Raw genomic sequence first — 24901 nt, 5'->3', positions numbered from 1 at the left:
ATACACCCTTTAATACCTTAAGAAATGAAAGCTTAACTATTCAATTTTGACTTAAATAAATGCAGAACTGAAATGCTTCACTCATTTCTGTATCAGTCCCCCCACAGCTTTTACGAGTTTACAAATAGGAAAATCTTTGTGACTGTAATGTATTTCCTATCAAGTTTTAAACCCTGAACCCGAGCAGAGAATAGTGAGGAGCCAGGAGCGTCGTTTGGATCAGTGTATTTGTTCTTTATTGCATCTCATTTGGACTCACATGCAGGTAGGGTTGATGGAGGAAGGACGATGTCATCCATAATAACCAAAAGAAATAGAAAATCAAAAGGGAAAATAAACCACAACTTTCATTGGAATACTTAGCAAACATTATTTACCCACATTCTTTTTGATTTTATGTATCATAGTCACCTTTATTTTGCTTTCAACACTTTGTTTATGCCACAATGGATTAAGATACAGCCACTTTTTTTTTTTTGGAAATAAACAACACACAGAACATCCAGTGTATACTCGAGTGCTTTAAAGTGAATCCCCCGGGACTTCTGCAGCAGTACTTAAACAAATGTACCAAACACTGTTGCATCACAAATAACCCAGAAAAGTTCTGAGGGCCTGTTCCAATCACAAATGCTTCCTCATCTCATTGACTTCCACATTAAAACCTCTTGTGTGGAGAAATGAGCTCTTCGAAAGTATCTGAATGTATCCCAGATTGAGTTGTGTTGCACGATATGATGGAGTATCACTCCATACCAGCAGAGGGCGCAACAATTCACACTCTGCACTTTGGAGAAGGTTCCCATTCACTCCCACATCTTGTTACACATTGGGAGGTTTTGTACAAAGAGGGTGGGAAGCGTTTTTCTGTCTACTTCTTTTTTTTCTTTTTTTTTTTTTGTCAACGTTAAAACTGAATGTAACTAAAAAATATATGATATATTTTTCACTCAAAATAAAGAAAATATGTGTAATCTATCATTCAAAATAGACTAGAATGCATATGTCAATTTAAATACAGTTTTGCATGTTTCATACAATCACAAAAAAAATAAAGTAAAAACAAAACTGAACACTGTTGCATGTGTTCAATGATAAAATCCAGATTTGCAGTCCAAGTTGCATCAAGGAACGTTTCGATTGAGATGTTTCATTTCTCCAAAACTCGAAGTAGACAGGTGTGAGAATGGATGGCCAAGCAGGTATAGGTAGAACCAAGTGTTTATGACATTAAACATAGCTGAGTATTAGTTTGGACAACGGGGATAGAGGAGTGGGGGTTGGCCAGTGAAGTTACACCGAACACAGTCCACATTTAACAACACAGTCCTCGTCTGGGAGATGCGCAAAGAAACCAACATATATCCACCATTCCAAGTCAGCTGATACGCCGAAATCCAGGATGAATCTAAATACACATTTAATTCTTCTTTTTTTTTTCTTTTTTTTGGTAGATTTTCTGTAGTATATTAAGTAAAGGTTAACACTGAAGTACACACACACCCACACACACGTAAACAGAATCATTTTTTTTTGTATCTAGGGTTCACATTCACAGTTGTGCTACAACATTAGATAAGGAAGGAAGGTCATCTTCTTTTAGGGGGTCGCGGCAGGAGGGAGGGCAAAGGGGCCAAAGATGGAAGAGTTGATGGCTGGTTGGCTGAAGGGGCAGGAAGGGGGAGTGCAGACATCCACATCCACAGAGCTCCAGACACAATGACAAACCTGTCGAGACGAGAAAGAAGATTATCCCCGATTTAAAAATGCACTCTGAAATATTACAATTAAACTGACAACGGGCATATTCACACAAAAAATTACTGGAATAGCATTCATGTAGTCAGATCGGAAATACGTTTACAAGTGTGTAGCGTCCTAAATCAAACATTTGTGAAGAGGTGTAAAGATTTAACCGTTGACATCGCCAGTTGAACTGTTGCATAAAGATTAATCAATATTCTTCATCTAATTTTTGATACGTATTTCTATAAAAGAGTCTCAAACACATTCATCTTATGCAGGTTGGCCACGCTGCTAAACTCACAATTAATAAAACATTTGAAAAAAAACAGAGCATCAGAATGACATTTCTCAATTCTGTCTGTCTTTTTAAAGTTGAATATGTACATCCTGCTTTAGCCTCAATTATTGTTTCTTCTTCCCACAAAGCGAGCGAAAATTAAGAACAGCAAACATCAGTGTTGTAACGATATGATATTTTACTGTGACCTCTGTGTGTTCACAAGAAATGTAAATTGCTATTTAACCGTTAATCACATTCACAGAGGACGCTTCCACACATGGACACATGTGCCCTCCTGGTCCTCAAAGGACGCAATCCTGCAGGGCTTCAATGTGTCCTCACTTCAACACACCTGATAGTAATGATTGGCTTGTTATCAAGCTTTCTGCAGAGCTTCATCGTGATACTTTCATTAAATTCAGGTGTATTGGAACAGGGGTCCCTCCAGGACCAGGAACGCCCTATCATGGTTGACATTATAGTACACTGCAACACCACACTATGATCTCTATGGCTCGTCATCTGCCCCAATCAGATAGAGAGTACGACAGAAATATTGCAATTCAACTCTGCTTTCATGTGAACTCTGGAAAAGATTTGTCTGCAGTTTGAGTTTGTCTCCAGTGAAGACTCACTGCATGTACCTCGGGTGTTTATGGGTCAATCAGTCTACATGAAGTCCTTGATGTTGAGGTCATCCAGAGCGTTCCGTGGTGGTGGAGGCTTTCTGGGGCTCTGGGCCACTCCAGGAGACATCTGCAGAAACAGTTCATTTTAGTACTCATGCTCTTTTAACCAAAGTGACCTTTATGCATGGGGTTGTTATGAGGATTGAGCATGATACCGGTGCCCCGGGGGTCGGTCCCGTGGCAGGGAGGCCAGGCCTTGCCATTGGCATCATGGGAGCTCCTGCACCTGGTGCCGGGCCCTTACATGGACACAGATGGAAGATATAAGGCTCACTAAAATATAGTTTTTGATATCTGATGGGTGCGTATCCGGCCACCTAGAGGGGCGATTGTCCTTCAGCATCCAGTAATGTCCTGGACAGACATTGCAGGATTGGACTGCACTCTCGGTCTTACCATGGCGAAGCTAGGGTAAGTCCCCATAAAAGGAGCGACACCCATGGGTATGGTCTAAAGGTGTGGAGGGCAGCGGATGGAAAGGAGGAGGTGGGGTGTTACTATACTACAGACATTAAGACAAGACATAACTGCTGCAAACACACACATAAACAAACAAAATGGGAACAGGATGCACAAAGAAGTGTCGAGGACGCTGGACACACCACCACACAAACAACAAAACTAACTAAACCCATTTAGTCTCTTTTCACTCATGCATGAGCTTTTAGAGAGCAGAGGGGAAGGTTGTTGCACGAAGCCTTCAGACGGAAGCTTTAAATCTGTTGCGGCCAAATATACAAATATGGCAATGAAGTTGTGAGTCAGGCTACGAGAGGAGACCCATTTGGTGTCTCTGGCCATATTAGGCTTTAAAGAAAATAGAAAGTTAAAAGAATACAAAGCCGTTTCCAAGCAACAGCTTCTTTGATCGGCATTACCAATTGCCACTTCATCGCTCTCCAGTATATTTTCACCAAATTATTTTAATTCATACAAATGACATGCCTACATTTCTATTGCTGATTGACATCAGATCATCAGCATGTTGTCTTCTTGCTACAGCTTGAATGGAACATTAAATCTTTGCGTCTTTTCATTCCTCATTGTTTCCTGTCCTCTGTTTTTGTCTACAGCTGAAACCTGGAGAGCCAGATGAAGGCAAAGCTTGCGATTGCTGCTACAGGAAGACCCTGTCTGTCGCTGCCATGCAGCTCCACTCCATGCTATAAGACACAGACAACATTTACCATGGGAGCACCCCAACTTGGGGGAGCTACCTGAGGAGCTGCTGTGGTTCCCATCGTCAGATCTTAGGCAAGAAAATAAAGGAAGAGAGAGAGAGAGAGATAAACACAGGTAATGTAACATGACTGATTTCATGTGTTCATAATCACACCAGATTCAGTACAACACATTGATATGTTTAAAACAGAATCAATTAGGACCCGAGGCACAGCTGGCAGTGATGTGAATGTATTTATTCTACGATGGAAAGACTGGGAGTCACCATAAAGTAATACGCTTCCACGTTGCCTTTGGTCTGAATTGATTGTAGTTGTTGACATTTTGGGAAATATAGTTATTTGCTTTCTTCAGCTGACAAGGTAAACATTCTCAAACCATAACAAATTCAAAACTAAATCAGAGTTAAGCATTGATTAGCTTAGCTTAGCATAACACTGGAAACAGAAACAAACACGTGTTAAAACCAAAACTACAGACATGCTCTAATAAGAAAAATGGTTTTGTTTTTAGCAGGAAGTTTTAAGGTTTTTTGAAATCTGAGGTAAATAGGAAAATCTCGGTCCATTAAACTTAAGGCTGCAATTTATTTAGTTCTGCATAAAGCCTACAAATATAGCTCAATCGTCTGTCTGGTCAGGCTCAGGTGAGATGTAACATGTCCTTATTAAAACTGTTTGTTGAAAGACGAATACACAATTTTCTAGTCGTCGTTTCATATTTATTTTATTCCCACCAGAGAGCAAAAAAAGCCAATTTCCCAAAATGTCGTTTTCTTAGGAATAATCTAGAAATCTACTCATTTTAAGGACTACTTACTACTAGCCATGTTAGCCATGGAGGTGTCAACATCCCCCGCCTGAGGGGTCAGAGTGGGCTTCATTACATCTCCTAAGCCATCAAATACTACAGTGGGGACGGAGGAGATACAAGGAAGGAGGAGGAGGGTGGAGAAGTGAGGGAGATATTAGCATCCTTCAGAGCAAGCTATCCTCACACTCAGTATCAGGCCTCCTTACTACTGGGGATTACCATGACAACCAACAGATGTCTCCATGACAACAGAGAGATGAGAAACCCACTGGGTTGTGAAACTACTGAAGACAGTAGGTTAATATAAAAGAAGATATTGGGCGTCATCAACGGCCAACAGTGTGATAAATGTTTTGTCTGACGGTGAAATAGATTCAACTCATGTTGTCGCTGTCGCATCAGGAGACATATGCTACGATAATATACAATTGAGTCATATAAAATAAGAACTTCACATCTTTGAAACATGCATATAAGCCTAAACATGTTCGATTTGGAGTTGTGTGTTTTGTTTTTGTTGCAGAAGCTGTGGTGGAGGCAAAAGCACGGCGGCTAAAAATGAAGCTGTGCTGATTGCTAAAGCGCTGCTATGTTATTACAGCTACTTTACACAGTCTGTGTAACCGTCAGGCATATGGTGGTGGAAGGGACAGTGCAGCTGAGCTTGCCGTGCACCACTGCAATGCAGTGCACTGTGGGAAATTGGCGTGTTAAAGAGCAAGGAAACTCACCCAATCAAATGGCAGGAAGCAAGAAATGAGCCAGCCCAAGAGCCAGATGGAGAGAGCGAGCGAGCGAGCGAGCGAGGAGGAGGAAGAGAGGATTGTGACAAGCACAGATGCCAGAGAGAGGGAGGGGAAAAAAATGCAATGAGGTTTGAAAGGAATCGGGGACAATGAGGCCGTGAGAGGTTATTGCATAAATGACAGAAAGAGAGGGAAAGAGAAAGATTTCAGCTTTAAAGCAGTAGTATTGCAGACCATCAATTTACATAATATGAGACTGGAGGAACAGAGATGATGGCGAGGAGGTGAGCATGGGCCTGTGTTGTTATGGTAACAGATATGCGTAGCGAGTGAAAGAATCCCCTAAACACAAATATCTTCTTTAACTGTGGTGATTTTAATGATGGCATTCAAATGGCCATATGTGAGCTTGACAGAAATCTGACGGATTCTGTGACTTCACAGACAAAATGGAAAGTTTCCTTTGTAGTGTGTTTATGGGTGAATACACACAATGAGATCTTGTCATCAAACAACAACCAGTTCAATAACTATTCGAAAATGTAAAAATCAACTAACACAAATCAAGTACTTCAGCAATAGGGAACAATGCAGGTGAAGAAAATACATCTAACAATGGAACAAGCAAAACTTTACATTATTCAAATCACGTGTTTGCGTCTTATATTAAGTCAAATGTATGCAGTCGAATCACAGGGTTAGTAGTTACTTTTACACAGCTGTAGTAGCCACATGGTTTTATTTAAGTATTAATATTTTGGTATCAATCTGCGCAATACTCCAGATTCAGGCTTCTTTACAATGCTTTATTTAAACTATTTACTGTTGCCAAAGTATTTTAAGCAGATTACATTTGGTTGGCAGGCCCACATTGTTTTTAAAAAAGACCATTGTAATAAACTGGAAGCAGTCCATTTCTTTAAAAAACTAAGAATAAAAAAATTCTTTATTCAACAACACCACTGTCCTTTGTGTCTGTCCTTAATGTCAGTGAAACATCTCAATGAAATGTCTGCTACATGTATTTACTGTCTCCACTGTGCACATGCAGACTACCACCTGTCACATCTGAGGATTTTACCTGACATCAGCTCAGCAGCGGGGGCGGCAGGAGCCGCAGCAGCAGCGGCAGCTGGGGCGTCCCCTCCTGTGGACTCTGGCAGATCAGTCCCCAACACACCAAGTCGGAAAAAAAAAAAATCACAACGAAAAAAAGAAAAACCAAACCAATCCATTCCAGGCCGACGCAGGTTGATGCATTTCCACCGCAGCATGAGGGCAGAGAAGGGTAAGAATCAGCCTTCAGCTTCACACTGGTGATGCCAGAGAAAATGTAGCGTTAGAGAAACGAAGGTTCAAACAACTTTTCAGCAAGTGAATAGGGAAGCAGGACCTTTGAGATTAAAACACACATACACACACATACACACACATACACGCATCGCAGCGGCTTTTCTTTTGGTCCTGGAGCTGACACATTGCATCATCCATGTGCAGTTTGAAATTCACACAAGTCTACACTGACGTAATATAATTTATTCCCATTGGATACATTGCAACCAGGAAAACTCTCTTTTATTCTGTTCTGCCTTTTGTTAAGGTTACTTGAAGCAAGAAAAAGAAAGGACGAAAAAAAAACATATCACTCATACTGATCCTTGGTAAATAATTACAATTTTTAACCAAACGTTGTCTCGGGTGTTTGTATTACTCCTTCTCATTCTAATGCTCATTCTTCTTGACGATGTGAATGTCTTCCAATATCTCTCAGCTGTTTTCTCTTTCCTTTGGTGTTTTCAGGAAAAAGGAAATCAGAGTGAACGCAGGCAATCATGTGAGTTACCCACCACCAAACAGGTTCATGATGGCTCCTGAGTCAATTTTGGATGGGGGTGCTGAGGAGAGGATGGGGGCAGGGGAAGTGAACACATCCGCTGGAGAAGGCAAGGTTGGAGACAATGTTTAGACACCAAACACACACACACACACACACACACACAAACACTTGCACACAAACTCTACACTCTTATTCATTATGATGCAAAGTGCACGCAGTACATGCTGGCATTGGAAAGGAGGTAAGAGTCATTCAGTAAACGTTTCAGACAGCTCAATAGCTTTTAGCTGACCCCGTAAGTGAGCAATCTCATTTCCTTTTTTTTTTTTTTTTCTTTTCTCTTCTTCTCTGATCAAAGCCAAGGACAAAGCTGAGAGACAGACACGGCAATCCAGGATATGAGACTGAGAGCGCTCATGGGGTGACAGACACGAGGGTACCTGATGAAAACAAGTCATTGCTGGGGGCGGGGTCTGCTTTGGAGAAGCTTGTGGCTGGCATGGAGTCGAAAATATCTACGAAACACATGCGCACCCAATGACAAAGATTACGAATGTGCTTTGATTCTTCTAAATGGTGACACACAGCAAAGATGCAAACATGTGTTGGGCATCCTGAGGAAAATCTAAATGAATGTATAAACCAGAGGGTGTGTTTGTTGGTGGGGGGTGGGGGGGTGGGGGGCAAGCAGAGTCAGTTGAGGGAGCCAGGGAGATGCAAATCAGTGTGACAAGACAAGAGATTAATATGGGACCACACACATCTCTAACGTTTACCGCTGAAAAGGTCAGTCGAGGGGTTGGTGGCTCCGGGGGCAATGGGAGCTGAAATGGTAGCGGTGGTGGTAATGGTGCTGGATGAAGATAAGAACAGCGGTGAAGGGGAAGGGGAGGGCTGCGGCACCACAGAGCTAAAACAGGCGTCCAGCGAACTGCCGGGGTTATTACTGTCCACCGTCATCAAGCCGAAAAGGTCTAGACCTGAAGACGCTGTGTTGGTGCTGCCCTCCGAAGGAGCAAAGGGGTCTTTTGGGAGGAAGTGGGAATGGGGGGAGAGAGAACAGTAACAAATGGAGAGGAGGGGGGTGTTAGAGAATGACTTTAACATGTTATAGAACGGACATACATGCAGTACGGAGCAAAAGTTGTAAGACGAGGTGACACAAGGTGATGTCAACGTGAGTGACAGGTGATAATACACACTTCTGAGAAACAGCTTAAGTCCAAGGATAAACGATGACTGGTTGTGGAGAATTGCCACATGCGTTTGGGTAGTTAACTACATTAGCTACCGATGGGGTACAAGTTGCAATGACTTGCTGCGTTGACTATTATCATCATTTATGACGGCTCATGAATAAACCCAGCTTTTGTTCTGTACTGTATGTTTAACAAGTTTAACGGTGAGGAAAATACTGCAACTGCTATGAGATGAGACAGAAACATATCGGCATCAAAGAAGAATGACAGCCGGAGGAAATGAACAGAGCCCCAACACACTACTGCTCCGCCCAAAACAATACAGCAAATGTTGAATGGTTTCTCCTCGGAACATGAACCTCGGAAGATCGCAATGCAACCGAACTGCAAACGAGACCGGCTGACTGTCACAAGCTCACACACCAATTCTCCTCTCATTTGAAAAGACAAAGTGCAAGTGTGTTTCCTGATTGCGACAGAAAGTACAAAAGCATTCACAGACAGAAGCAGGGATGAAGAGTGAAGCTGGACCCCCTACTGTTCCTGCACAAACACTGGAAATGAAACTCTGATGAGTCCAAGGAGAAATGCAGGCTTAGACACACACGCGCGCACGCACGCGCGAGCTCGCCCACATACGCCCACTCTACAGTCTGTTCGGCTATCGAACTCAACCCTCAGAGCAAAAGAAAAAGAATAAAGTAAGGCTTGATTTGACCCAGTGGGAATCTAAAGGATCGTTGGCTGAATTCACTTGACAAGCTAATTCCGCAACTTAGGAATTAAAAAGCCCAAACTTAGCACTCTTTAGCTTAGTTTATCCAAATACCACTAAAAGCTATTTTCATTAAATTTATTAAAATTGTTTAAACAAAATGTGAAAAGTTCCATTGCAAATGCTAATCATCTGTTTCATTACAACTATTACATGATGGTGGTGTCATCTAAGTTAAGGTTGCTGTATAAAGAGTGCAGGACATTCGAAAGAAAAACTGAAATCCAAACAGACGAAATTAATGCTTCATATATTTTTATTTACTTTTTAACCCTTTCATTATTGAACTGACAAGATTTATTTATCTTTCTATTGCTGTAAGTGCTTCTCCATCTTCTATGATAACTTAAAGATCAATTTTGATCACGTTACAAATGTATGTTACGCTGGTGAATCTTGATTGGACAGTCATAGTCTCAGGGCCCTACTATAATGTCTAGGTCTTTTTTTTTTTTTTCAATGTTCTCCATATATGTGATATAGTTTTGGTAAGTGTGCAGCCAAATCATGTTGTGGCACAGAATAGGATGGCCGTCGGGAAATGTCGTCTGGGTGGGGAAAGTTCACCAGTGTTGCTGATTTGAAGCATAAACATAATTTGAATAGGGTGGACAGCAAAGACAGGCTGCATTATATTCAGTTGACTGTTTTGTTTCCATATAATTTAAAAGAGAATAATTTCAAGCTGTGTGGTGAACAAAAGATGACTCTTGACAAAAAAAGCTTTTCAGCTCCTTATAGTGAATGCACACAATAATGATGGCATTAGACGTGAATATTGATGCTAAATGACTGAAAAATAAATACAATTCAATGGAAAGTCAGTGTGTGGTGCCTACATTTGCAAATTTACAAAATGCCACAGTGACACACACACGCACACACACACACACAGACACACACACACACACACACACACACACACACACACACACACACACACACACACACACACACACACACACACAGACTGATTCACCCACCAGCTCCTGTGTTGGCGGCTGGGGTGGACGTGGCTGCTGCAGCCCCTCCTTCGGCTGCTGCTGCAGAGGCCTCAGTGGCAGGGACAGGTGTTGCAAAGGCATCTGAAGTTTCATGCAAGAGCCCCAGGGGAGGAGAGAAACGCCAAGAGAGACAGATAAGGAAATGAAGATAGAAGGAGTCAAGGAATGTGAGGTGGAAAGAGAATAGCAGGAAAGTAAAAGTAAGTGTACAGCCGATGAGTCAAGAGCATTTTTTTTTTTTTGTTCACTCTGTGTTCAGTATACAGCCTTGTTATGTGACATTAATGGCTGACAGGTGAATGGAATGGGGATACAGACAGGAGGCACTACAGCAAGGATTAATCTACTGCACAAAGAAGAGAATAAGCCAGAAATCTATGAACGTTACAGCTGCCATGTGTAGCTGTAGCTTCAGCCATGTGACAGCGTTTGATAGAATTGCTTTTCGCTGAGATCAAAGAAAAGCATGTCTGCCTATCAAACAGGACGCATGTGGAGAATGAGAGTAGCAGTGCTAATGTGCAAGCCAGACGTGGAGTAGAGCAGGAACAATATTGTGTCTGCGTGTGTGAGCATGTGTGCAAGAAAGAACCTGAGTTTTTTTTCTCAATCCAAATGAATGCAGTATTTATCTACATAACTCAACATGGAGGCAAGCTGAGACCGATGCAACTCTTATTTTTTAAATGAATGCTCCCTTCTGTCCATTGCATTTAATCGTCAAGCTGAAACTCTTTTTAACGTCATGCTACTTTTTTTTACTGTCAACGACATCAAAGATGAACATTATATATCTGGTGTGTTTAATATGTGAACAAATGCCTTCAACTTGTAGATAAATACCTTTTTCAGAGTAGAAAGCCAGAATGAGATAGAGTGTATCCATATGGATCCCGAGTTGGTTTCTTTGTGAACTTCTCTCTTACAAAGCTGGACTCAACACAATTCTAAGTTCCTAATTTCAGGGATTAATGTCATTGGTAACAGAACTTGAAAGACAAAGCATTATCATTTGATCACTCATAAGGGAAAAATATTATAGATCGCTTAGAAATGTTTAGATTGTAAATTTAGCAGGAATATACACAGCTCTTGGGGAATGTTTAAGACGTTTATAATGAAACGAAGATAAGCTTCATTAAGGAAAATAGTGTGATAAATAGTGAAGACAGTTTCATGTTAGTATCTCACTATCCATTCATTTATCTTTTCTTTCTTTTTTTATCACCATTCATTCAGGCATGATACATTTTGAGGTTTCCTTGATATTCAAATCACTTAATATTGAGTGATTTGGGCCTCCATCATTTTCAAGCAGTGTATAGCTGGCGTGATGAGTGTGCAGAAGAAGTGCTTTGGATGATGCAACTTTGCGAGCAGTGTACAGGCAATATCTGCAGAAAATCAGCAAAGTTCTACATACTGTATGTGTGCAAACATGCAGTCATTTCTATAATCATATCGTGTGATGGCTTTTAGGCTTGAGCTTCCCAGAGTGATTCCTTCAAGCAGAATTTTCTGGAAGCCCACTGACCTCCCAACAGATCCATATTGGCGGCGCCAGGGGAGGTGGTGGCTGCTGTGCTAGTGGGAGGAGCTAGAGACGCTCCAGGTTCTGCCGCTGCAGGAGTGGGCGTTGCTGCTGCAGGGGAGGGGGTGGGCTCTGCTGTGAGGGTGGGTTCGGATAGCAAGGAATCGCCCATTTCTGCGAGTACCAGCGGGGGTGTTTAAAATCCCCAAAGAAAGTCAGCAAAATAAAATCATAAAAAACGACAACCAAAATAACCAGTGGCATCAAGCCAAAACAAAAGTCCAAAACAAAAGAAACCCGGTGAAGAAAATTTCAAATTCACCAAGAAAAACCAAAATCCATATTTTTTTGGACCAAATTAAAGTTCCGGCACCATCCGGTCATGGCCAAGAAAGAAAATAAAACCAAGCAAAATAGCCCCCGTTACAAAGCAAAAACAGACAATGGAGTATGTGGAGGGAGGGGAGGGAGAAGGCAGAGAGAAACAAAGAGACTTCTCAGACTAAAGAGAACAGCTGGAGACAAACAGGGAGCTAACCATCTCAGATTGGTCCATACAGTAGTGGAGCAAAATGTCCTATTTATAATACAATTTCAAGGTCGAAGCTGTTGAGAAAGAAAGTTGACATTCAGGTAACTGGGAGGGAGACGACACTAATGAAGACCAGAGACTGTTGAAAAGCAGAGACTCACCTGATCCAAGAAGATCTATGGAAGCAGGAAAGGAGACAAAATGGGGGGGGTTAAAATCTTTTTTCAGTCCATTTTCTATTCCTGTAAAAATTGCTTATTGCACAGTCGCTAAAGCACTTTTTATAATTTTGAACATGAGCAGTGATAGAAGTGTCAGTGTACAACTTTACACATGCTTGTTAATGGGAGTGCATTTCTTCAGTTCAGACGTATTCAAAATGTGGGATGGCAATGCTAGACTGTCTAATGATTTTTACATTATAACTACTAATAAATCCATAGGCAATAAAATAAAACTGCCTATACTTGTCATACGCTTCTAATTTGAGATATAGGATAAGAATTCATATGTAATCTGTAACTGTGACATCTGTTAGTCTTCACATTATTTTCTAATTCATCTCTGGTCAACTCACAATAAATTAAGTTCCAGAAACGTCATCCAGCAATTTCTATTCATCAGGATGTCTTCTCAAATATTAAAAAGAGATAATCCGACAGGTAAAAGACCTCTTCTCACCCAAACGTCTGTCTGGCTCAAAGGGGACATGAGGGGACGTCAATCACTGTACAAGAAGGAGCCACTTACCTCCCCAGGATGTGGGGGCTGCTGATGGTGCTGAGGGCCCAGAGGAAGACAGCGGGTCCAGGTCCAACAAAGAACTGAACAAACAACAACCAACATCTAGGTTATTATTCATTCCAGTCCCAAAAAAAATAATAAAGTAAATTGACGAGATTGGCTTTTTGCAGCTGGTGATCAACATTATCAATTGATGATGTTCATCCCATGTGATTTTTCAGGAGACAGAAACCTACTCTTCGACTGGTTCTGGAGCAGCTGAAGCAGCAGCCGCGGCGCTCTCTCCAGGAGGAGGCTGCAATGTGGGAACAGCGTTTGAGGATTTGGCTGGAGTCGATGTTGGAGACACATTGTTTGTTGGAGATCCCTGGAGGATGGAGAGAGAAGCCCCTTTTCAGTGGTACGTCAGACTGGAAGTGCTTCATGTAAAACGAAGACTATTTGAAAGTCTTACCTTTGTTGGAGACCTGGAGGGGGAGGAGCAGGAGGCAGTGTTAGTAAGATTAGTTTCACACAGAATGAATTTAATGATTCATTTATAAAGTTAGAAAGGTCTGAACTCAGGAAATGAAACAAATAGACTGAATCGTATGTGATCATATGAAGAGTTCAAGTCCAAAGTTGTATATTGTATGTTGAAAATAATTTAACAGGCTAAAATTGTCAAATTTTGTCATATAAATGCATCACTTTAGTGCAAACAATTTCACTTGGGAGCAAAACCCTTCATATATTGATTCACATTGCATATTGATATATGACAGCAGACGTGGCGACTTACTGTTAATGAAAACATGTGTTAGACATCACACATGTAATCACATCAATACACACATTTACACATGTGAATCCAGTTCGCTGTGGGGCGTAATCTGCCCCTGCTCGATTCACGCGTGAATAATGTGTACGTATATCTGTAGGTGGGGTGACAGTAAAAACATGGTTCTCTAGGAATCTGATTTACTCCGAACAAAACACACAATATATGCTCACCCTTCACTGATGTTTCCAAATCAACATAAAGGAGAGTAAAAGAGAGGAAGGGGTTAAAAGAAAATGTAGAAATATACCTGTAAAGACCTGTTTCCGCTAACATTTCCTGGGATTAAATTAGCATTTGTGACAAATCTTGAAAAAAAAATAGTGGAAAAGATATTCATTGGATTTTGATTATCCCAACTATTTTTCACTATTATCAAAAGAAAAGGCACGACACACTTCCTTACCCCTTCTTTCCTCCTTTTACATCCTCCAGGCCGTTCATGTGTGTTTCCAGAGACTCCAGGATACTGCTGGGAGCCTGACGACACATGCAGTCATCAATAACACAATTTTCCAGGCTCATTAATCAAAGTTTACATTTCAATCAACAGAAAAACAGAGGAGATGTGACAGAACTTCAGAATCTCACAGCAATATTGACATGCATTTATAAACACCGAACACACACGCACACACACACTAATTTGCGTGTGTGACGTGTTTGTCAAAATAAATTAGGATCAACATGCCGACACTTCATCCTGCAAACAGGCACTTAGCCAGGGCACCCTTTGTTTCTGTGGTTACCGGCTCCTCGAGGGGTTTAAAGGGACAGTCCTCATCGTCTGAGTCTGCTAGATCCACTACTACCCCCGGGTGGAGACACTGGGTGAGGAGACGGTGGTTGGGTGAGACATGTGGATCTGTGTATGCATGTGTGTGTGCGTGAGGCGGGATGGACGGCGTCCGAGTGCAACAGATTCTGAATCCTAATCCTCGCACGTAGTTAAAAAAATAAAAATAAAAGATGAGCGTGTGCAACTTACATAGTTGATGTCAGGAATGTCATTTTTGTCAACTCCAACTGTCTGTGAAGGAAAGTGACAATGAAACAAAAGGTTACTACACATAAAAGGTAAACACTGTATGGTCAGTACAAAAAATTAGAAGGAAGAATCTGTGTTAGTAATTGATTTAGGAGTAACATCTTTAAGATGTAGAGGAGTTACTTCATCGGTTATCGGGATTAAAAACTAACTAGTGACTTGAGAATGCTATACTAGCATTACGTTTGTTTCCCAAATTGATAAGCTCACTGAAACTTTAATGACAGTGCCTGCATTACAGATTTAATATTACCGTTGTAATCAGTTACTCATGTGTGCCAAGAGTAGCAGCAAATGTAGCTGAGCCCTACCTCTGCCAACTTCATGAACTCTCCGATCTTTGTCACCCTGGTCAGGAACCTCTTGTAGATCTCCAGGGCATCCTTACATTCACTTTTCTTCATCTTGAAGAATTTCTCTGTATCCAAAAACAGCAGAGTCAGCAGATTGACAGACGCTTCGATCTTTAAATCATGTCTATGAAGGAAAACAAACCTAGTAGGTTGATGATTCCGTCGTTGTAGGATGCAAAGAGTTTGACCAGGTCCTTGAAGAGAATCAGGAATGCAGCGTTGATGATCCCGTTGTTCAGCTCCTTGGGGTGAACCTGCAGTGATTATGGCACAGGGATATTGAAAAAGACTCATCTGGTGCTCCGATCGTTTAATCAAAACCCAAAGGAGAAAAAAGACTGCCTGGGGCAAAGATGAAAGCAGAGACGCACATCAAATTCCAGCAGCGTGTCAATCTGAGTCTGCAGGACTGGCATGCCTTTCAGCAGCTTCTCGGTGGTCATGGTCCTCATCACTCCTTCAGCACTGTTAAAACAGGACAAAAGGTTCACACTTAGAAATAGTCACACTTTCCATTAAATTACACGAGAATGACTTAAGGTCTGAGAAATAAGTTAGAAAGGCTCCAAGTAAACAGTGTTTCAGGTTTACCCACCCCTTCTTGACTCTGGTGAAGTCAAATGCCATCTGGCGATAGGCGAAGGCTTTCTCGTTCAGGTAGCGTCCATACCGCCGGATGAATGTCGACATGTCATAGCCTAAACACAGACATTTAGGTTAGGATATGAGAAAGCTTGCTTTCCTATAATGAGATTTTCATTTGTTCTGAGGATTGATTTATTTAGTTAGTTAGTTTATTTTTCAAGGACCATGTACAAAAACACTAATCTTAAAGAAAAGATGCTCCGTACCAGATTTTAGCCGTAACTAGTTTCAATCTGCGCTCCCTGGATTATTATCCCTTATAATTTCAGTTCAGTCCCGTTTCTTTTATATGCTCCCTATTACAACAGTTATTTCGCGGCTTTTACAATCGAATAAGAGACAATTAGACACTTGTCCTTCACTGAGTATCAGAATGTATTTGATAACTTTGGCAATCTGTTTAAAATCTGAGAATTCATCTAAACCATTAAAAAGTTGCATTATTGATCAGCTATGGCCTCATATCATAGATTTGATCAGAAAACAGTCTTGTCTTCTAAAGCATTTTTTCGTGTTCAACATTAAATTTCTTTACATCTAAAAGTAAGCTATTGATTCAGGCACGGTACTTTTTTTTTCTCTCGTTAAAAGTGAAAAAGAAATATAATTTCTTCTTTTTTTGAATTTATTTTCAGAGAAAAACATGCAAGATCACATTACAATTAATTATTATTCTGTGTGTAATATGCATATAGTCTGTCTTTCATGTGTCCATAAAGGAAAGTATCTCTTCCAGCTCGTTTTGCTGTGACACACGATGACAGAAGGGGCTAAAACAGACCGTGAGACTTTCTCACCGTGAGAGCCGGTTTTGTCAATGAAGTTACTGAGGTTGAACAAGGAAGTCCTGGAAGCCAAGTACTGAATGAACCTCTGGAAAGAAAAAAAACAAAAAAACAGGAAACGTTAATGAATACTTTATCAAATCGGTGATGAAAATTACAGCACAATTGCAGGCCTTGAATATGTGCTGTTCTTTGTGTAATTTCTGAGCACTTTCCCAGAGAGCAGCTTTTACAAATCTGATGCTCTCTGCCACAGGATACAGACCATTTATTTGAGCAATTGTGGTTGAAGCCATTAATGATTACTGGAATATCAAATTTCTTATTCAATCTCAAAGTGGCCCCAAAAGACCAGTTCCAGCGCTCTAAAGTTATAACTAAGTTATTACTCATCTGATTTCTGCCCACATGTGATTGGCTCACATGGTTACAAACTGACCTCGTTGCCGTGGACACACATGTGATGAGTGGTGACAAGAGCTTTGAAGACGACCACCCAGCTGGCATTGGTGGATCGCTCAAACAGTGTGTCAGCCATCTGAGGGATGTTCACATTGGTGGTGTTAGTGGCTGACACCAGATCTGCAACACAGTCACAAGAAGATAGATTCCTTTGTCAGCATAACGCAACACATTCCGTCTGCCGAAAGGAAAGTCATAGTAAGTTTATCCTCAGGCGAATGTGCTGCTCGTGTTTAACTGCTCTGATTAAACTTTTATCAGCTGAGAAGACCAAGTGTTGCTTCAATCACCCATTTGAATGTAAATTCTCGAGGCGGACCTGATGCACATACAAAATACTGCTGGTGCAGGAACCCATCCAGACACACTTGCAAATGCAGACACACGAACACAAACTCGCTGACACTGCAGAGAAAATGATGCTTTGTCATCTCCTCTTCATGGCTGCCAGTTAGGACACTCAGACAGACGGAGAGGTCCCCCAAAATGAAGTGTTCGGACTATTGCATTCATGCAGAAGAGAATATTACTACTGCTAACGCTGATTCACAGTTGTTCTTAGAAGATGCACATTTTTTGTCGTTGTCGTTGTTTGATGTTGATATTTTCACCAGCTTTTTTTTCTTGCTTATATGCATACCAATGGTCCAGACATTCGTCTCACTGTATGACGACAGCAATTCTATGATTTCCAACCCCAAACACAAACCATAACTTTGAGGTAATTTACTATGCTAATTAATCAATAATGCGTGTGTGTGTTTGATAAAGTGATATAAATGTCAAAAATGCGATCATTTATGGAGGTTGTTCCTTCCTGTGCATCTCCAAACTGGTGGAGGGAAATCATCTAAAATTGCCCACATTCATCTATCTTACACCACTTTATCCAACTTTTTCCAAGCATTAGACAAAGCTGAAGTCGATCCCAGTTTACCAGCTAAACACTAGAGTCAATGACATTGCAAATACAGAGTCAATTTATACATTTATAGTCACCAAGTAACTTGAAATGCATAATTTAGGATTGTGTGAGGACACCAGAGCACCCAGAGAAGGTCCATGCCCAAACTCTGGGGATCGTCTCACTTTTGAATGAAAGACGAACAACGACTTAGAGCAGCGCCTAACAGACGGCATGCAATTTAATGAGAACCATAGCAGGTTGAAATAATTCAATTTCTCTTCTAACAAACAAGTTCTGACTCGCTTCATCTCACTCCTTTTGAACAGATTTTTACGAATGTGAAACCTGCTCTTTGTTGTGTCATACTGTATATTTGAGAGAGAAGAAATTACATTGCTATTATTCTTTCATGTGCAAATCATCTACGTGTATCATGAGAACAGGAACAAAAGGATCAGGTTAAACAGAGGATGACTGACTCAGAAGGTATGGATTTCATTTTTCACAACGAGTATAGAAGCTCGATGTATGTAACAGAAATGTGTACATTAGTTGTTGCTACAAGACACAAACTTTTTTTTTTTTAAGTGCACCGTCTTTACATTGACATCTCTGAAGGCCAACACAGAGTGTATCTATACAGAGAGCAATACAGCAAATATTGGCAGGTCTTGCAGATAATGGAAGGAGTGAAAGGCTATTAAACGGAAAAGGCCTTGGACCAGCCATAAATAAGCAGAGACCTCACTGCAAGTCATCCCAGAACAAAAATACAGCGAGGTGATGAGTACAAATCATGAGCGGATAGGAGCGAGCGAGGCAGCTGGCACTGAGGAGAACAACAGGAAGTCAGGTAAGTGTGTAACATGTTGAGAGACGTGTGAGTTGGAGCGGCGAGGCCGTTTAAGCTCAAAACAGGGTGGCAGGTTGGGCGCGGAGGGATTGGGGGGGGGGGGGCTTTTGACAGAAGATTATTACTAATCACTGATCCTGCTCTTTTAGTGGTGGACGTCTCGCTGCCCTTCCCCTTTACGCAGCACTGCACAAGCACACTTCGCACTAACTGTTTCACAGCCCCCGTCATCTAACACATCTCTGTTACGCACCTTTTGTGTTATATACTGTGTCAATGCCGCCAGGCTGTAATGATTATCTGCCAAGCATCGTATGATACAGGAGAGTGCCGGTTGCGACAAACAACATGGAGCTAAATGACACATATAATTGAAACCTTGTGAAAATATTTGATTTGTTATTTCAAATTGTGGAAATTATAAATCATCTTCTGATCTTTGTGGAACTAATTTTACTTCAGTCAGTCACCAGATGGTAACAGCCACATCAACCAATCTCGTGATGTCCCATATTTCTGATATTCAATGAAGGCTGCAGTGACATAAATGCTACCGCCAATGTCTGTGTTTGGATTTAATTTAGTCTTTTTTCATGTTTTCTTTAATACCAGATCATTTCAGTCTCTGATTTCTGTCCCATTTTTAGTCTTCATTTCTCCTCTCTCCTGTGTCAAATGACCAACCATTACAATCCCCTGCAGCCTTTTCAAATAACACATAAAAACGTGGTCCGCAGTTGCTGATTATATAACCTTATCATGTCACTGGCATTGCTACAAGTTAATATTTCTGCTGGCATCATGAACGCAGCGCCGCACACAGCCATTCTCTCATCCCTCCAGCCCATAATAACTGTGTAAATAAGTTATTTTACCTGTCTGTGGGTTTTACATGTGCTGCCATTTGGGGTATATCATTGTCTATAATCCCTGCTTTCTGTTGTGATATCATTACCTGAAACACACTCGCTGATATACAACTGGTGCGAGTGTGCACGATGAGGATTGGCTGAGTTAAATAAAGACTCTTACAGTAATCCACAGCCCAGAGGAGACTTCTAAGAATGAACTGTGAGGCCTCATGCTGTGCAAGTGTATGTCTGTGTGTGTGCGAGGGAGTGTGTATTTAAGTCTGTGTTTTTCTTCTGCCCTGTCTGAATGTGCCAAGGATAATTGTGTTTTGCCGTACTTAACATTTCACACTGCAACTAACCAGAATTTATCAGAAGAGAGTAAATAATGTGCTTGTGTGTCAGACTGGCATGTGAATTGATGCAGGTAGTTTTTATAGTGCCACCCAGACCGGCTTTTCAGGTAATTGGTTCCTTTCAGCTTACAGTTTGTACCCAGAATCACAACCATTCATAGTCACTTTAAAGCTCAATGCACTGTGTGCAGTAGGATTCAAGCACTTGTAGAGATGTACTGTACTACAGAATTTTGAGAGCAGTGTAAAGAGCATAGATTTCACATTCATAACTAAAGTGGCAGACAGCAAACATCGTGGCCTAAGAAGTGAGTAGGAAGTTGTTTCGGTCACTCGCTTTAGTTTATGTGAACTAAGCATCTTATAGATGACACGTTTTGAGTCTAATATGCTACAGGTTAGTTAGGAAGTTACTGTGATAACATTACATGTGGTTTTTTTGCACAAGATTGTACAAATTACATATCAAACAATTATATAGTTTATTTTGTTCAGATGAAAGTTTACCTCTGCTATACTAATTCCACTTATTTATTGTTACCACAAAGAAGGCTAAAATATATCTCAAGCTACTTTAATTGGAGACAAAATATATTGAATATGCTGTGTTTTATAATCTAATTGAAGTAGATGCATGATTTTTTGCTGAATATATTGTTGTCAACAGCTGATCCATTGGCAATAAATCACATATGTTGATTAGTGGTAGTTTGAGACTCATGTCACTGAAACCGTTATTAACATCTTGCATTTGATTTTGTCTGCATTTATAATTTCTACAATTTCACCAAAAACATTACGTTTAAATATAATTATAAAACTTTTCTTTTTACAATTTATCTGATGCCATTTAATTCTCATTAGAATCAAATCCCACCTTGGCAACATTTGTTCTTTGATTCTTTTTTTTTTTTTTTAAATCACCAGCTCAAACCTGCCTTTAAGCTGTAACAAAGAGCACACAGGTGTGTTTTACTTCTTATCACTATAAATTATGAAGATCTAATTACAGGAGATATGTAGGTCAGACTTGGCATATGAGTAGAGATGTGAGCATGACCTGAAAAAAGGAAAAATCAAGGTTGTAGTAACTGTGCAGGCCTTCTTTAAAATCATTATCATTTGCTTCACGGTGGATTTGATCAATTGCGTGACTACGAGAAGAATAAGTCACTGTGTGATAATGCACTTCACATTTTGCAGAGTAATACAAAGGTAATGTAAGAACTATTGTATTGAATAACCTCCCACTGGAGGTAATAATGACACATTTCTATTTTAATCAAGGACACCCACTCTGACCCTCCTTCTTTCTCACCTAAGATGATTGGGATATCCCTCCGCTTAGCAGAATGAATGAAGAGATATTTTTTGCTCACTTTCTTTCTGGGCCTTCTGCTCTGTAGTCCTTCGCCTGTAAAAAGCCCCAGCTCCAGACTGGGCAGCTTGACAAAGACTAAAAACTGTTTTACCTATTTAGGTATTGAGGCCGTGACTCGTTTATTATGGCTTTTGTTTCTCAAGGCTTTCATACTTTTTGAATATGCTGCCTCTCTTTAATACACTGGTTTTTCATGCATAGCAGTTTAAGGTGTCTTTCTACACAATGTTAAATTGAACATTAAATGCATCACTATTTTAAAAGGTTTAAAGGTTAAACAAGAAGATGAATGACTACAGCATGCGGAGCATTTCTTATTGCTTCATGCTTTTTGCACAACTACTCCTGACACCCCAAAACGACAACATGCTTTTTACACTTGAAAGAGTGAGATGCAATGTGTTAATTATATTTAGAGCGACTGGTAGACATCTTTATATAAAACTATGCGTACTGTGGCTCATACTGACGGGTAATGTGGCGCTACACACATTTTGTCTTCAATTTCAGCTTGGGCTTTTAATCTACTGTTTTGACATCTAGTACATTAACAACATGATCTCATATCAAGTCCCTCCTATTACTTGTATTCCTGAGTGGACTCTACTCTTTGAGTTCCCTTTGTAGACTCATATTTGCTCATTTGTACCCCATGCACTCCAGGAACTCTTTACGCTTTTATTGTACAGTATGCTATGTCTACATTAATACAATAAGCCAAAATATGTCCTTCAAACTACAATGTTCCACTTGATTACATGCAAGAAGGCATGTAATCTTTTTTTTTTAATGCTACTCTCTTTTTTTTCTATAGATTCTGTTTGTACTTTTCAAATACATAAAATGACTGAAGCATGCGTTTAGTCACTGATACTTGTTGATTTTGTGGAAATGTTTTTTCAGTATTTTCAGGTGATGAAGGTCTGTCTAAAGTTACAGGAGAAACATGTTGGCCTACATACAAGAGGCTTGTTGAGTTGCTCTAGAAATAGACACAACGTAACCCAATTTATGAATATCCTCACGAAAAAATGTTTAATGTTGCATCTTGCCTAATCTTATTTGAAATAATGCAAATGAGGATATTTCCAACATGTCTACAGTTTTTGCTCGATCACAGAAATCCAAGGAGCTATTTCTCATTTCAGTTAAAGTTTTCTCAATGGCTTGTCAAGGCTGCACAGCCGGAAGTTAAAAATACAAAAGGCCAACACATGAATACAGCAGAGAACAGGCAGGTAATGGCCTCAGGCGTATTCTAGCTTTAGCATTGTCACCTTTGGCTGTGTAAATAATGCAGGGCAGTCATTGGCTGATTATTGAATTATTCAGCAAGGGAGCGGATCACAAGATTTAAGGTCCAAGCAAAAGATACAGGACCAGACCTGTCCAGACATGGAAATACGGAAGAACAGCAGACAGACAGACTTGAAGGAAAAAGCAATGTAGCGTTGATTAGACAACTACCAGTCATTTATATTGACATGTGCTCTGGTTTGATGCTCTATGGGCAGTGACTAACCATGATTTATCATAAGGTGGTCCATGCTGTCCTAGAAGTGTCAGTAAAGCTGTGAGATTTGATGTTGGTATTCAGCTACGCCTTTATGGACATATATGGAAACTCCATAGAGGAGTCTATGCTATTGGAAATGCCCATACAGCATTGAATTCAAATTTTATTGTTGCACTTGTACACAAACTCAGAAGTCAGCATGCAGAGAGGCTCTTCACCATCACTGTTGCAGTTTTCTTTAGATAAGCAAGAATGGAAAAAGTGAAATGATGAGGAGGACTGGAAAGGAAAGTATAATGGGCTTGTCAGGCAAACTGAAATGATGGTCACGTCTCCCTCTCTGAGTTTTCATCATCTTCATTGGAGACTCACACATATAGGGTCACCAAATGGGGTCATCACCACAGCTACATCGATTCATTATGGCACCACACCCACTTAAGCAAAGGGAATTAACAAGTGACTGCTCGTCGTGGTGGTGAAGGCATGTGGCCTGTGTCGGAGTGTGTGACTGCAGGAGGCCTGCTGTCTCTACAACATGCATGGGTTAAAGAGGAGGAAGGAGCACACACTTACAGTCCAGGTGCTTCTTCTTCGGCGCCATCACCTCATGAGTGGTGGCTTTGCAGACAGCCCGGGCCATATCTGATCCCGTTAGCTGGTACTGCGCAGCGGCAATGCGATCCGTGAGCGTCTGCCCCGACATTTTCTCTCCGCTCGATCGACCACCTCAAGAATCTATTCCTCCACGAGACGTTTAGTGGGGAAATGTGAAAATAATAACCCGGTGGTTTGGATCTGTACGGTGAGATCCGGCGCGTTCCTCTTCCTCCGACTGACAGGCCTGTGACCTTCTGTGTGAGAGGGAGGAGGGAGGAAAGGGGGTGGGGGGAGCACGGAAAATAAGCTCAAGCTTCCAGAAAAATTAAAATGTATCACAAAATCGTGCGGTCACGTTGATGGTGGCATGAGCAGACTTACGCAAGGTTGTGAATTCCCCACAGCTCGTCCCGTTCTAGGCTCCAACCCGTTCGGTTCAGCACCTTGGACAGCTAAAGCCACTCGGTTATGTAACACTCAGCTGGCAATAGAATAGGTTTTCTCACCCCGCAGCTATTATACAGAAACCAAAATAGGCCGACGAGGAATCCTCCTGCTCGTTAAAAAAGATTGACTATTTTCTTGGAAAAATGCGAGATGAAAATTAGCACTCCATCGGTCGGTCAAATATCCCGTTTGGACGGAGGCATCAGGTTTGGCTGCCTTTCCTCCCGCGTCGTTGCAATAATAGTCTTTCAAAATGAGAGAAGAACCCGCAATGTCCGACTCTGCTTCCACACTGCGGTGTTTTTTTTTTTTTCTCTCCCCTCTTTCAAATGTGCGTTTGAGCTCCGAAACGTCGCTTCAGATGCGCTGGTCCTCTCCTCAAAGCGTCAGAAAATGCGCACCGCTCCCCGGTGGTGTCGCCAGCAATGCGCAGCGCAGGATGCTCGGGAACAGGAAAAAGACAGAAGGGAATTTCCTCTTCTCCGTCCCCCCCCCAAGTCGTTTGTTTATTTATTTGGCCTTTCTATACGTCCATCTAGACTCTCCTCCCCCCCAAGCAGGTTCTTGGATGGGGTTGGGTGACACGCGTTACATCCCACGTCTCTTAAAGGGTCAGTGTAAGAAAACGATGCGCCAAAAGGGTTAATTTATGAGCGTGACTGTGGTTCACGCACTGCTGCATGTAGGCTTTGCGTCGCATGGGTCTGTGAACGGTAAATGATGAAGGACAAGCACTTTCTGTCAGATCTATGCAGACACGCTGTGCAACATTTTACTCAAATTTCAATTTGGGATCACC

The 24901-nt window shown here is 41.1% G+C and overlaps 1 protein-coding gene across 1 annotated transcript; it reads right to left on the bottom strand.

Moving 5' to 3' along the window:
* Positions 1–216: 216 nt before the first annotated feature.
* Positions 217–24597, bottom strand: LOC308126642 (clathrin coat assembly protein AP180-like). The gene is made up of 22 exons (XM_080491176.1): positions 24037–24597; positions 23632–23909; positions 17169–17311; positions 16742–16817; positions 15895–15997; positions 15671–15764; positions 15442–15553; positions 15258–15364; positions 14887–14928; positions 14305–14378; positions 13533–13545; positions 13315–13445; positions 13085–13158; positions 12496–12510; positions 11806–11976; positions 10251–10352; positions 6538–6612; positions 4717–4803; positions 3903–3964; positions 2871–2954; positions 2671–2782; positions 217–1728 (listed from the first exon to the last, which is right to left on the bottom strand). Exons 2-21 carry the CDS (start codon positions 23759–23761, stop codon positions 2696–2698), a joined length of 1782 nt encoding a protein of 593 aa, XP_080347302.1. The 5' UTR covers positions 23762–23909; positions 24037–24597; the 3' UTR covers positions 217–1728; positions 2671–2695.
* Positions 24598–24901: the final 304 nt, after the last annotated feature.

This window comes from Lipophrys pholis (genome assembly GCF_963383615.2).
Source record: "Lipophrys pholis genome assembly, chromosome: 21".
Classification (NCBI taxonomy): domain Eukaryota; kingdom Metazoa; phylum Chordata; class Actinopteri; order Blenniiformes; family Blenniidae; genus Lipophrys; species Lipophrys pholis.
Note: the sequence above shows the minus strand (reverse complement) of the source record. Positions and strands in the feature narration are given on the sequence as shown.